General features: G+C 53.1%; 1 protein-coding gene across 2 annotated transcripts in view; it reads right to left on the bottom strand.

Annotated features, from left to right (window-relative positions):
* Positions 1–713: 713 nt before the first annotated feature.
* Positions 714–13,319, bottom strand: part of LRRK1 (leucine rich repeat kinase 1) — a 126,340-nt gene continuing 113,734 nt past the window's right edge. For both annotated transcript variants that reach the window (XM_039235056.1, XM_039235057.1), the window contains exons 29-33: positions 8,775–8,892; positions 7,658–7,774; positions 4,240–5,090; positions 3,765–3,866; positions 714–2,138 (exon numbers count right to left, since the gene is read on the bottom strand). In XM_039235056.1, coding sequence (XP_039090987.1) covers positions 1,961–2,138; positions 3,765–3,866; positions 4,240–5,090; positions 7,658–7,774; positions 8,775–8,892 — 1,366 coding nt within the window. In that variant the 3' untranslated portion in view covers positions 714–1,960. The remainder of the gene's footprint in view (positions 2,139–3,764; positions 3,867–4,239; positions 5,091–7,657; positions 7,775–8,774; positions 8,893–13,319) is intronic.

Genomic DNA, 13,319 nt, shown 5'->3' on the forward strand with positions numbered 1-13,319 from the left:
TTGAGTGCTATTTATGTCTTCTGCCTGTTTTCCTTTTGTGTTTTCTCTTTCTTATCGATAGGTATGAACTCTGTTTATAAGATAAATCAGCTATTTGTCTCTCATTTGCCACCAATATTTTTTTTACCAGTTAACTGTCTTTTAACTTTGCGGTAGTTTTTCCATTTAAGGTCTCCACTTTTTATGCAGTGAACTCCATTACACATTTCCTGCACAGGTGTCTAACTTTTGTAAAGAGCTGGCCTGAGCTGGTTCTGTGAGGCTGTCGGCTGATGGCCTGGCCTCTCCTCACAGCAGCTGGGGCCTTGGGCTGGAGGAGGCCAGGTCAGAAAGGCAGGTTGGGACTGGATTGTGGGGGACCTGAGTGTCGGCCGCTAGCAGTCTGGCTGTGGGTTGTAGAGCACAGGATTGGGGCAGGGCCAGGACGGGGCCCGGTTTGCATTTCAGGGGCAACTGGGCCACTGTGGGGTGCTGGGATGGGAAGGGAAGGAGAGGAGAGCAGTGACCGCCAAGGCCCAGTTGACGGACCATGGTGGGACAGTGGCGGTGACATGAGCGGCTGTCTCGCCCACATAATCTGCTGTGGGGCTTCTTGCACAGGGGTGGCCATGGGCAAGGGGGCTGCTGTCCCTCCCACCCTTGCTGGGAGCAGGCCTGGGTGGGGTAGAGCCCGTGCTGGTGTAACACACACTCTACAGACAGAGGCTGTGACATCGTTTGCAAGAGAGTCTGTTTATTTTCAGATAAAAGGAACCACATTTGCCTGCATACCTCAGCAAACCTTAAGTTTGATTTTCATAACTTAATTTTAGAAAAAGATCAACAACTTGAACTGGGGTATGACTTCCCGGTCATCCTGCCATCCCGGGTGAAGCAGCCTCAAATGGTTACCCTCAGTAACGATGGGGTACGCGTGCGTGCGTGTGCGTCGTTGGTAAAAATTCTTGTCGTCACACCCATACGCCTCCATTAACAGTTTCAGCTTTTCAGTTCTGCTGTACACGTGTGTAGTAAATGTTTAGCAAATACATAATTTGGTTGGAGCCCTATACAATGTGATTTCACAACTGAGGCCCAACCACTGGGCTATTACTTAATTTGTTAAAGTGATAAACAAGATTATTATGTGCAAACAAACAGGGCTTGTGTTCCAGCTGCGTCCAAGTTTATTTTACAAAGCTATAAACACACGGCCCTTTCTCAAGTCCTGCTGATTGAATTTCCCCTGCTTTTGTCCGCAGGAAAAGAATGTAAAGGCGGAGGCGGTGCTCTGGGCTCTGCGCTAGCTCCCTAGCACCGGGCTTTCCGACTGTGTCACTTAAAGGAACTCATTCATTCCCCAGATTGGGCAGTGCTCCTTGCAGAGGGTCCTTCCGAGGGTTTCTCACACAGAGACTTTCCTGAGCTGGAGACATCTGATCTCCGCTTGCCCAAGTGGGGCCCCGGGCCCCGGGGACCCAGGGGCTTGTGAAATGTCCTGAGAGCCCGGAGGCCACTGGGGGGAAGGGGCAAGGGTCATCACCCTCCCCCCACCCTGCCCCGAACTGCTCCCCAACTGAGAGCCTCTAATGTAATTCCATCCCAGATGCAGGGAGGAAAATGGGCAGGCCTGCTCTGCAAAGGCCCAGCCCACGCCCCCGCCTCTGTGTGACCCAGCGCAGAGTGGGATCGCCTCCCCTGCCCTTGGAAGTGGATGGAGGAGGCAGGGGGAGTTTCTCCCAACAATCATCTCTCAGCAGGCAGCAGGAGAACGGAGGTAGGCAGCTAACTCTGCCCTGGAGAACGGAGATTCCCCAAACCCCCGCCCAGGCGGTAACTTCTCAGTATTTCTAGCAGCAAGTGGTTCACGGGAGAACCCAGTCCGTCTCCTGGGTCCTCAGGAGGCTGTGGGCTGTGGGCAGAGTGCTCAGGCTGCGGGCCTGGGGGGCGGGCACTCTGCACCACTGTCATTCCATAGGAATTACCTTCTCTTCCGCATGCAAGCCTCCAGCCGGCCCAGCTCCTCGTAGGAGTGGTAGAAAACATCAAATTCCCTGGTGCCCCAGCCCCTCCAGACAGCCAGGCACCACTCCATGTTTTCGTTCTCAAAGCCGCACACAACCGTGTCCTTTGCCACCACGGCTGCATCCACAAGCACCCTACAGAGAGAGGGGGGCTCTGAGAAAAGCTATGGGGGTCCCCACCTGGTTGGGGCCAGGACCCCTAGCTTGCACCTTCTTGGGAGCCTGGCTAAGGGGATGCATCTGTCCATCCCGGGCTGGCAGCAGCGATGTGCTCTGACACCCTGCTTCCCCGGGGGGTCCAGTCTGTGGGCAGAGGCTTCCTAACGTCTAAAGAAGAGCCTAGCATGTCAGTGCACATTGATGGGGACTGTCTGTAAAGGTCTCAGGAAGGCTGCAGATGCAATGAGAGCAGGTAGTCTCTATAACTGGACCCAGACCCTCAAGGGTCCGGAAACACCTTCAATTTGGACTCCTGCTTGTCAATAGCCCATAGTGGATTTGAAGCACTGACTTCCATTGCTGTCTGCCTAGGCATGGCTCTTCTCCCATGCAAAGTGCCCAGTGCTTAGGAAATACAGGGTGGTATATTGGGCAGAAGACCTGTGCCAACATGTCCTAACTACACACACTTGTTTTTTGAGGTTGTGGGTTGTTTTGCTGATCTGTGCATGTACCAGTTTTCCTTCTGGGCCCCTGCTGGACCGTTGAGCCCACGTTTGAGCCCTCACTGCCTTGCCCTAAGGCTAGCACGCAAACCAGCCTGTGTAGGGCCTCTGGACTCCTCAGGGCCTTCACACTGCAAGCCTTTGCTAGCTATTTGCTGAGAGAATCAATGTCTCAGATGTATTGCAGAAAGCTGGTGGTATCAGGCTATGGCCCTCCTGTCAGCCGGCCACCAGCGCTGCTTTCTCCCTACAGTGAATGTGCCTGGCTCCTGCCAAATCTGCCTTTTGGGGGCTGAATAGGAAGAACGACACCGGGGAAAAATTCAGGAACACTAATGACAGGCAATTTGAGGTCCGCAGGCCTGGGCTCTACAGACCCACCTGCTCCCCCAGAAGGCCCACTTGTGATCTGGTAACCACACTGGCCTGCAAACTCAGCCAGGGCTCAGCCAAAACACTCAGATCTTGTTTCTGGAATCATTGGCCCAGCAGGGATCAATGGATCTGGTGACTCCCTGAGAATGCTCAACGCTTTCAGGCAAGGTGGAGGGTGGGGGTGGGGGTGGGCTGCCATAGATGTTTCCCCCTCACTGTTGTCCTGCTCTGGGGAAAATGGGCCAAACGGTATTGGAGGCCCAGCTGAGTCCTCGCTTAGGCATGGTGAGGGGTGGTGGGTGCTAGGTCTGTGGCTTCAGTAGGTGCTATATGGGCAGTGGAAGACCCAGGAAGGGCCCTCCTGCTTAGTGGGAAGGACAGTGAATCACCTGGTTCCCTGTTTCAATTTCAGCTGAACTCTGGCCCTGGAGACACACCCCAGGCAGGACACCTGGTCCATAGGTGCACGAGGGATGCCAGAAACAGCCAGCCACGACCAGTGGCAGATGCCTGGGTCAGCTGGTATTTGCTGAGCCCCTAGGTGCTGCCTGGAGGGCCCCATTTTGTTCCTTCTCTGCCTTATGGCCATGTTGGTAGATGTGGCATTTATTTGCGGAGGACAGAAGGGTAAGAGGCCATTGTGCTGGGATGTGGCGGCGGAGGGGGGGCTAGATTCGCCACATCACACCTCGGGTCCTAAAGGAGGTGCCCTCAGTCTTACCCATGTGGAGTCAGCTCACGGGCTTTTAAGACGGCGATGACGCGGCCCCGCTGGCCTCCGGCGTCCTTCTCCAGGCCAATGACGATAACATCGCCGCCGCGTCTGCGAAACCAAAACCGAGAAGGGGAAGCGTTTTGTCCAGGGCTGGGCTCTCAGGGGGAAACGGAGCTGGCGTGCACAGAGCAGGGCCATAAATGCGCAGTCTCTGCGAATGGATTGAGTTACCGGGAGTGCACTGAAGCCGGCCCCAGAAGGCCTTTCCCAGCGGGAAACCCAATCGCCACTGACCGCGGCTCTGCCTTGTGCTGCCGGCCGCTCCCCGGCGACCAGGTGAGCATCAGCGCGGCCCTTCTCAGGTTTGCTGGAGAGATCTCTCCGGGCTCCAGCACAGAGGGGCGGCCCCCGACGGGCCGCGACAGCATCTGAACGTGCCCGCGGGCAGCACAAGAATGCGCCCCACTCCTGGGAAACGTACCTGGGGACCCAGATGACGTCTTTCACGGCTAGAATCCTCACCGCCTGTAGGTGCTGGCTGAAAGCGTCCCCGTCCACGGGGGTCAGGTCGTGCTCAGACCTGTCGGAGCCCACGGCGGGCTCGTGCAGCCTGTCGGAGTCTTCGTAGTCAGTGGAGAAAGGCACGCTGGAAGAGCTTGCCGGGGAGCAGGGCAGGCTTGAGGACGAAATGGGGGCCCGGTGGGGAGAGGACGAGGAGGAGGAAGACATGGAGCAGTAGTCGGTCAGCGAGTCCTGGTGGGTCAGGATCTGCGTGCCCAGCTCCTTGCTGTACATGATGCTGACGTCCGCGATGGAGTCCCCCTCGGGCTCTTTCAGAATGGCTGTGTGGCTGCCGCGGGGCTCTGGACCCAACGGGCACACAGGAAACATGTCTCGGAGCGGGCTGGGGTCCCCGCAGAAGTACCGGGCGCACAGCTGGTAGGTAGCTGCGTGGTACATCACCAAGGAGTTGGCCCTGTCATCCAGGCACCAGACGACCTCCTCCCCCCGGCACTCAGAGCTGCCCACGACCGAGGTGACCACTGAAGGGGCTGAGTAGGGCTCCAGCCTCCTGCTGATCTCCAGGGCCACACAGTCGATGACCAGCAGGCCTGGCCCGTTGCTGTACCAGACCTCGGAGCCGCTGTTGACCACCTCCATGGCCTTCACGGGGTAGGGGTTCTGCCGTGTGTCTTCATCTGGGATGCTGAACTTGGACCTGTTGGCTGTGTGTGAGCACAGGTAGGAGCAGCTGTCATCCGGGGCACCCCGCACCACGGGGAACACTGCCACAAGCCCGTCGGCCAGGCCTGCCAGCACCAGGTAGGAATTCTGCAAGGAGAGAAGGCACGCTCGTTGGTCTCACGCATTCCAGGAGAGAAACAGCGTGGGCACGGGACTCATCTCTGCACACACCCCAGCGCACCCCGGAGGAGCAAGGCTCCTAAAGAGGTGGGCCTGTCAGCGGGACCTTCTGGGCATGCTCCCAAAGGACGTGCAACCAACCCCAGCCCAGAAGAGCCACGCCTGCCCGTTTGCTCAGGAGAGGAACGTGTCTGGGAAGAACGAGGCCCGCGGCACCCAGGGGAGGGGCGCATGCGGCCTGAACCACATGGACTGCCTTGACTCAGGCTGGGTTCTTGCAGTGTGAGCAGGAAGGACCTGCTTTCTCTCTCAGGTCACAGGGGCCTCCTTCCGAGGCAGGACATGGCTCCCCCTGCCTGTGAACTCTGCTTGTTCATGATGGGACGGCAGTTCCGGGCAGTGTGCGGGGCTGCTTGCCGCTTCCTGCCTGCTGCCCCCGCCAGGCGGGTGCTCCATGACAGCAGGCTCTGTGCGCTCACCCCTGCGCCCTGGGTCCCAGCCTGCGCAGGCAGGGCCGAGTCTCATCCATCTCTCTGGCTCCACCTGGTCTTCTGCCTCCAGAGACAATACGGGCCTGCTGGCTTTAGTTATTCTTGAAGAAATTGCTTCCGACTCAACCCTCTCCGGGGGCACTTCTTGGGCACTGCGCCTACACTCCCCACTTACCACAGCTACCCTGAAGTGCCTAGCTGGCGGTGCAAGGGCCCCTGGGCTGCCCTCTGCGCCTGCCGTGAAGCACGCGGTCTTCTGTGGCACCAGAGATCACTGGACAAAGTTGCAAGAACAGCGTTGAATACTGGGACCCACCCAGGCATCCCAGGAACATCTCTGCGGAGCTAGGGGTGGAGGGCAGTTTTGATGCTGGATGCCCAGCTGGGGCTGGGGTGGGACAGGAGGGGTTCAGGAGAACAGAGCTGAGGCCACAACAGAGCAGGGATCCGGGCCCGTGTCAGCAAGGGTGAGTGGCAGAAGGCCCCCTTTCTGGGGCCTGAAGCACCTCGGGAACCTGGGAGGCAGGGCTGTGCAATGTAACAAGGGAACCAGCCTCTAGCGCAACAGCGAGATTGATAAGCCCTAAGAACATTTATCAACATCCATCTTCAGAATTTTAAGAAAGAAAAGCGGCCAAAGCCAACAAGTGCATTGTCTCTCTCTGTATCCGGCTCAGGGCCCCAGTCGGGGTGGCAAGCCCCACTGCCGCTGGGTGTGAATGTGCGCGTGCAAGAATGCAGGGGCCTGCCTTCGCGGCCACAGGGCGGCCCGGCCTCTGAGGGGCAGGCCCCTGACGGGGAGGCTCCGCACAGAGCCGGCTTTATTCCCTCCGGTCGCGCAGGCGGTGGTGCCCTGGCTCGGGGGCTCTGGCCAGCAATGGCCTTAAATAGCGCTTTGTGTCATGTTCTCCTGGGCTCTGGGGCGGACCGGTCTTGCACTGCCCAGCCTCGCCCTTGGGGCCATGGTCGTAAATGACTCGAGGGTGGATTTCAGACTTTTTTTTTTAAAGAAATAAACTGTAGTCGGATGAAGAACGTATATATTTCACCACTGCCAGGAAGTAATAATAAGGCTCACATTTATCCAAGTGCACTGTGGGGCACGGTGTGCCCAGAGAACCTTCTTATCCTCGGTTTGCAGATGGGAAGACTGAAATTGGATGATGACAGCCAGGATGTTTTAAACAAACACCACCAATAATGACACCAATAATGACTCCTTGAGCATCTACCATGAGCACAGAGGACGACCAGCAAAGGCAGGAAAGAAATGTCAGGGTTCAAAGGCCCAAGCGGCCTGAGAGCATCACTGGGGGGCTGGGGCTGGGGCAGGCCAGCTGCTCAGAGTAGGGTCAGGGGTCTTTGATCTTGAGAACTGAACAGAAGGTAGTCTGGCAGAGGTGTGTGGGGCAGGGTCCCCTCAGAGCATAGTGCTGGACGGGTGGGGGAGGCTTGCCAGCCTTGCAGAGGGGCCCGGTCCCACCGGAGGAGTGGCAGAACCCGAGCCCAGGGTTGTGGAGATTACCACGTGGGCTTCCATTTCAGAGAGGTGGGGGCTAGAAGGTCAAGAACATGGACAAAGAGGGACCCAGGTCTCAGGCTGACAGTGGGCACTACAAGTGGGGGGAGCTGACTGCTCCCCGGGGGGGGACGGGGGGCCACCACCTGTTGAGTGGCTCTGGGGAGGCACTGCCCCCGCCACTATCAGAAAGGGCAGGACACACCTCTGACTGCTCTTTACATCATTTGTACCAAAAAAGCATTTCACTCTGGGATAGTGGCATTTGGAGGCAAAGTGCAAGGTTCTACTCAGCCCTCAGCTTTGCCTTGCTGGTTACAAGGGTTCTTGACAAGGCACTAATGATGGTCTGTCTTTCTCAGGCTGACTGTGGCCTGATCTGGGCTTGGTGGTCCAGGAAGGCCTGGCTTTGCTCCCACTCCTCATACCCTTCCCCCTAAGCCAGTGGGTTGGGGGAGACCCCCACCGACAGAAGGAGCGGGGAGAATCAGACAGCTGGACAACCACCTTTCCCCTTACCTCACCTTTTTAATAACAGGCACTGCCAATAAGCAGGTGACGACAGCGGGGGTGTCCAGAGCCCGCTGGGGTGTGTTTAAGGGGCACATGCCCTTGAGGCTATAGATGTAGATCTTCTGGTCCTGTGGAGGCAGAAGAGCCAACATGAGACCCAGGCTGGAACATGGCTGCCATTTCCTATCAGGGACATTCTGTCCTGGGAACCCCTCTGTGCCTTAGAAAGTAACACGTATGGAGGCTATCTGGTTGGCTGTTTCCGTATTCCTATTCTTTGCAGGAATGTTGAAAACTACTGAAGAGTTTAAAGAAGAGATGCAAAATTGCCCATAGCCCATTACTTGGAGAGAATCTCCATGGGGACTTGGGGCCCAGACTCTGCTTCCTATGGGTATCTGTGTATGTGTCCTCATTCCCGGCAAATGTGGGACCACACGGCTGTGCTGGTTTCCTCACTGTTCTTCCCAAGGTCCCAGCAGGCAGAGGCCCTGGCCCTGCCTGGCCCGTGAGGGAACCGTGTCTGAGCGCCTCTGTGCTGCCTGTCACTCAGGGGTGCCGCAGCATGGCTAACCTGTCGGGAGCTCAGGCCGTTTCCAAGCTTTCACGACCAGGCGTTTCACTGGGGTGAATGTCAGTCATACAGACACGTCTGCCTGGCCTTCTCTGCACCCATCCGCCTCCCCACCCAGCCCCACAACACCAGGAGCTTCAGAGCATTTGTTTGGGGCACCGTTCTCTCCTTTTCTCAGAAGACAGCTTCTGGGGCTTTCCGCTGACTTCTTTGACGTGAAGGCAAAATGCCTTCAGAGCTGAGTGCATTCGCTGTACAGACCCGGCCACTTCACTAACCTAATGGGGTTCTCCTGTTGCCATCCTGCCCCTGATACTTATCTCGGCTGAGTCTCGGTCACCAGGAAGGGACAGGCAGGCTGTTGGCCTTGGTGAGAGCCTGCTGTTGCACAGGGCTGCTGGCACTGTGCCAGGGGCCTCACACATACGGGCGGTGTGAATCTGACATTCAGATGTACCTGGGCCTCCTGTATTTGTATTTGCTAAATCTGGCTTCCCACGGACTGCACCCTGTGCCGCCCACCGCGGTGGCCCACCCTGCCTGGTGGCAGTTACCTCGGTGGCTGTCCACAGGGAGTTCTGGACCTTGAGCTGGCAGCTTAGTCTCATTCCCGCACAGCTCATCCGCTGTACCTCCATAAGGCCCTTCTCTGTGTTCACCACTGTGTAGTTCCTGCAACGGGCAACACCGTGTGGTCAGCTCACGGTGGCCAGGGGCCGCCTCCCCGGTCTTGGCTCTGGGCCTGAAGCAGCCTTGGAGGAGGACGTCGGCTGTGGGCCTCAAACCCAGGGCTGGGAGAACCCAGGTTCTGAGAGAATCAAGAACTGTTCATGGCATTGGGTGCAGGAGGGTCCTGGCCTCACTGGTAGTGTGTGACCATCCAGGCAATGAAAGGGTCTTCCTGATGGGAAGAGAGACTCCTGTGTGGCATTGGAGGGCTCAACGAGTTGCCCCCTGTGTGAAGAAGGGGCACAGCTGGCTGTGCCTCCACCAAAGTCACTCACTGCCCTCCCACTGGCCTTATCTGCTGCACCCCAGTAGCAGGGAGCCCCTCACTGTCACAGTAGACAAAGTCAAGACTAAAGATAGATGGGTGAATTTCAGAGTAGGCTGGGGGGGGGGCGGGTCTCAAAACACACCCTCCAACATAAGTGCTCTGAGAATGAAGCTGTCATTTATGAGGGCAGCTGTGCACTCTCTGGCCACCCACCAGTCTAAGGCAGAGACTGAAGTTCTTTATCCAGGTCACACACGTCTTTCACCCACATTTCCACTGGTCTTTATGTCTCTCGTCTGTTGACTGACTTCCTTCCCCTCTTCCTCTTTTTTCTCCTTCAGGTTAAGTGCTGAGGATTCCAGGTGGGGGTGGGGGGTGTCCTATGTAGTCCCCACATCCTGGGGTGCCATCTGCCTCAGTCCCCTGCCCCCAGTCTCAAGTCTTAGTCAGATTCTGTTTGATTTTTTTAGGTAAGAACATTTGCTCACTGGAGCTGTGGATGTCTATTGGGAATGTCTGGTTCTCACTCTTTTTGCAACCATTTATGATCATCGTCTACATCCATTATTTCAATAGAGATGGCAAACGGCAGACATTCTGCTTCTGGCATTCCTTCCTCATTTATTAGCTTCATTTATTCTCAAAAGAGAAACTTCCTCCTTTTATCTCTTTTGTCACCCTGGGGTACACACAGGAAACACAGAATAAAACCTTGATGCCTTCTGTGTATGCCAATTTTCAAAATAATGTGTTGGTTCCTAGGAACTTCCAATGGTCATCAATGAGGGGTTTTTGTTTGTTTGTTTTTCCTAAACAGTATTAGAAACTCATGACTGTAAACAATTGGATGTAGCTCAATCCACTGCAGTTCCTCTTACTCATGGCCGATGGCCCAGTCTTTGGCCAGTGGGAACCTCTTTGTATTGGCTCCTAAATCCCTTCAATCCATCCTCACAAGTGTCTGATGGTATCCTTGATTCTGGTGTGCCAGATGCTCCTGGCCGTCTTCCTGTCCCAGACCTGAGTCGGCCACTTCTCAGATAAGCCCTGCTTCCCCATGGTACTTTGAGACCATCATCATGTGGGTCCCAGAGTTCATCATTGGTATTTAGTCATTGTTTCTAGGCTTTTGCAATGGGCAGGACTAGGAAACATAGTTCATTTTTCTTAGATATATCATGAGACCAAAAATTTAAATTCAGAACTACAACTTTTTAAATTTAACCTCTCTTTCATACTTTGCATGCCAGAAGCCCAACGTGCAATGCATAACACCATTATAATTACCCATTCACTTTACCCTGCAATTACAAGCAAAGCCTTAAAATAGTAATAACAACACTGCTACCCACAATGTAAAAACTGAAAATGTATATATTTACATATATAAATAAAAATAAGCATACATAAATACACACACACATATACATATTTTTAGATCATAGTTCCTTAGATGGTATCTTAGGTCAGAGCACTTAGTCTCAGTGGCATAAAACCTGATGTGAAGCTCACCTAGACTGACCTAAGGAAAATGGCGCATTTCCTTCCCTTTATCTCATTGTGTCTCAAGCTTCACTTCATCTGAGCCTTATCAGATTTTAGCACCTGCAAATATTTGCCATGAGGCTTACCAGAAGACTGCTCATGCCATCAAATGCTCATCTGAAGATGTCACACTAGGCGGGTGGGAGAGACCATACCCCTTGGCCATGACTGATGGGTCTCACATCAGATGGTGGCTCTGGGGACTCTGTAAAGTCTTTGCTGCCATCTTTCCAATACACTGGCATCTTGGTCCTGTGACCTCCTCCTTGTTTCTCAATGATCTCATCCCCACTGGACCCAGCCAGCCTCTTCCAAAGTTGCATATCAGATCTTGCCTTTCCAAATATTTTCACCCCTCCACCCACTCAGTGTTAAGCATCTGTTTTCTGACCACTACCTCCTGGTTTTCCAGATTACTCCACCTACTACCATAACTCATTACAGGTGTGCGTGTATGGGGGGTGGGGGGTCTGCCAAGACCTGGGATTTTCTGGTACACTCCATTGTATGGCCTCCCTTAGGTTCTATGATCCATCTCTATCATGACTCTCTTGAAAATCCTCACACCTCTCATACCTTTCTCTCCCTCCTGGCAAAATCCCAACTCTGCCTATCTTGCAATGGTAGGGCAGCAAAGCATGCTGAGGGAACATAACCCCGCTGACGATTCTCATTTCCAACACATGACCTCCAACCTCCAGTGGGCCTCAGTGTCATCCAGCAATCACCTTGGTCTCATGCATCACTGCTCATGTCACATGTCATCCTTTTCTCCTCAAATATTCAAAACCTCTCCCCATGCTTTTGACCCTCCTGTCACTTCACTGAGACAAAGATGCAACTAGAAGGGAAGGTCCACAAACTCTTATTTAAGGGCAACAATCGTGCTTGGCTCTGGGTCCCCTGCCCCTCTCACTACTCAGCGACTCCACCCCGGTGACTGTCCTCTCCCTCCAACCCCCAGCATCATTGACTTCTTCGACTATCAAGCTGCAAATAGCATCCATCTTAAAACAAATTCCCCTCAGGACAGGAGAGCTACTACAACTAAGAAATGACCCCAGGAATGTTGCAGGATACATAATTAAGATAGAGGAATCTGTTGTGTTTTTATTCAGAAAACATTCCCATTTGCAACGGCACCAAAAAGAATAAAATACGTAAAAATAAATTTAATCAAGGAGGTGAGAAACCTGTGCTCTGAACAATTAAGACATTGATAAAAGAAACTGCAGATGACACATATAAATGGACAGAGTGTTTATGGACTGGAAGTATTAATAGTGTTAAAATGCCCATGCTACCCAAAGCAGTCTATAGATTCAATGCAATCCCTCTCAAAATAGGAACAGCGTTTTTCACAGAACTAGAACAAATAATCTCAAATTTTGTATGGTGCCACAAAAGACCCCAAATAGCCAAAGCAAGCTTGAGACAGAATAATAAAGCCAGAGGTGTCACAATCCCTGATTTCAAGCTATACCACAAGCAGTGGCAATCCAAACAGTGTGGCACTGGCACAAAAATAGACACATAGATCAGTCGAACAGAATAGAAAACCCAGAAATGAACACACGACTGTATGGTCAATGAATCTTTGGAATTTTTTTTAAATGTTTACTTATTTTTGAGAGAGAGAGAGAGAGAATGAACACAAGTGGGGAAGGGACAGAGAGAGAGGGAGACACAGAATCTGAAGCAGTCTCCAGGCTCTGAGCTGTCAGCACAGAGCCTGATGCGGGGCTTGAACTCACAAGCCGTGAGATCATGATCTGAGCCAAAGTCGGACGTTTTACTGACTGAGCCACCAAGGCGCCCCAATGAATCTTTGAAAAAGTAGGAAAGGTGTCCAATGGGAAGAAGACAGTCTCCTTGACAAACGTTGTTGGGAAAACTTCATAGCAACATGAAAGAGAATGAAACTAGACCACCTTCTTACACCATACACAATATAAATGCAAAATGGATTAAAGACCTAAATGTGAGACCTGAAACCATAAGACCAAAGGAACACCAAAAGAACACATATGCAGTAAACTCTTGGACATCAGGCTTAGCAGTATTTTTTTTAATCTGTCTCCTCAGGTAGAAGCAACCAAAGCAAAAATAAACAATGGGACTGTACCAAATTCAAAGCTTTTGCACAGTGAAGGAAATCATCAACAAAATGAAAAGGCAGCCTACTAAATGGGAGACGATATTCACAAATAATATATCTGATAAGGTGTTGGTATCCAAAATATATAAAGAACTCGTACAACCCAACACCAAGAAAACAAACCATCTGACGAATAAATGAGCAGAGGACCTAAATAGGCATTTTTTCCAAACAAGACATCCAGATGGCATCCAGGTGGCCAACAGACACATGAAAAGATGCTCAACATCATTCATCATCAGGGAAATACAACAAAAACCCACAATGAGCTATCACCTCACACCTGTCAGAAGGGTGAGTATCAAAGAGACAAGAAACAAGTATTGGTGAGCATGTACAGGAAAGGAAAGCTTGTGTATCACTGATGGGAATATAAAGTGGTGCAGCCACTCTGGAAAA

This window comes from Hyaena hyaena, unplaced genomic scaffold (genome assembly GCF_003009895.1).
Source record: "Hyaena hyaena isolate Hyena2069 unplaced genomic scaffold, ASM300989v1 scaffold_95, whole genome shotgun sequence".
NCBI lineage: Eukaryota > Metazoa > Chordata > Mammalia > Carnivora > Hyaenidae > Hyaena > Hyaena hyaena.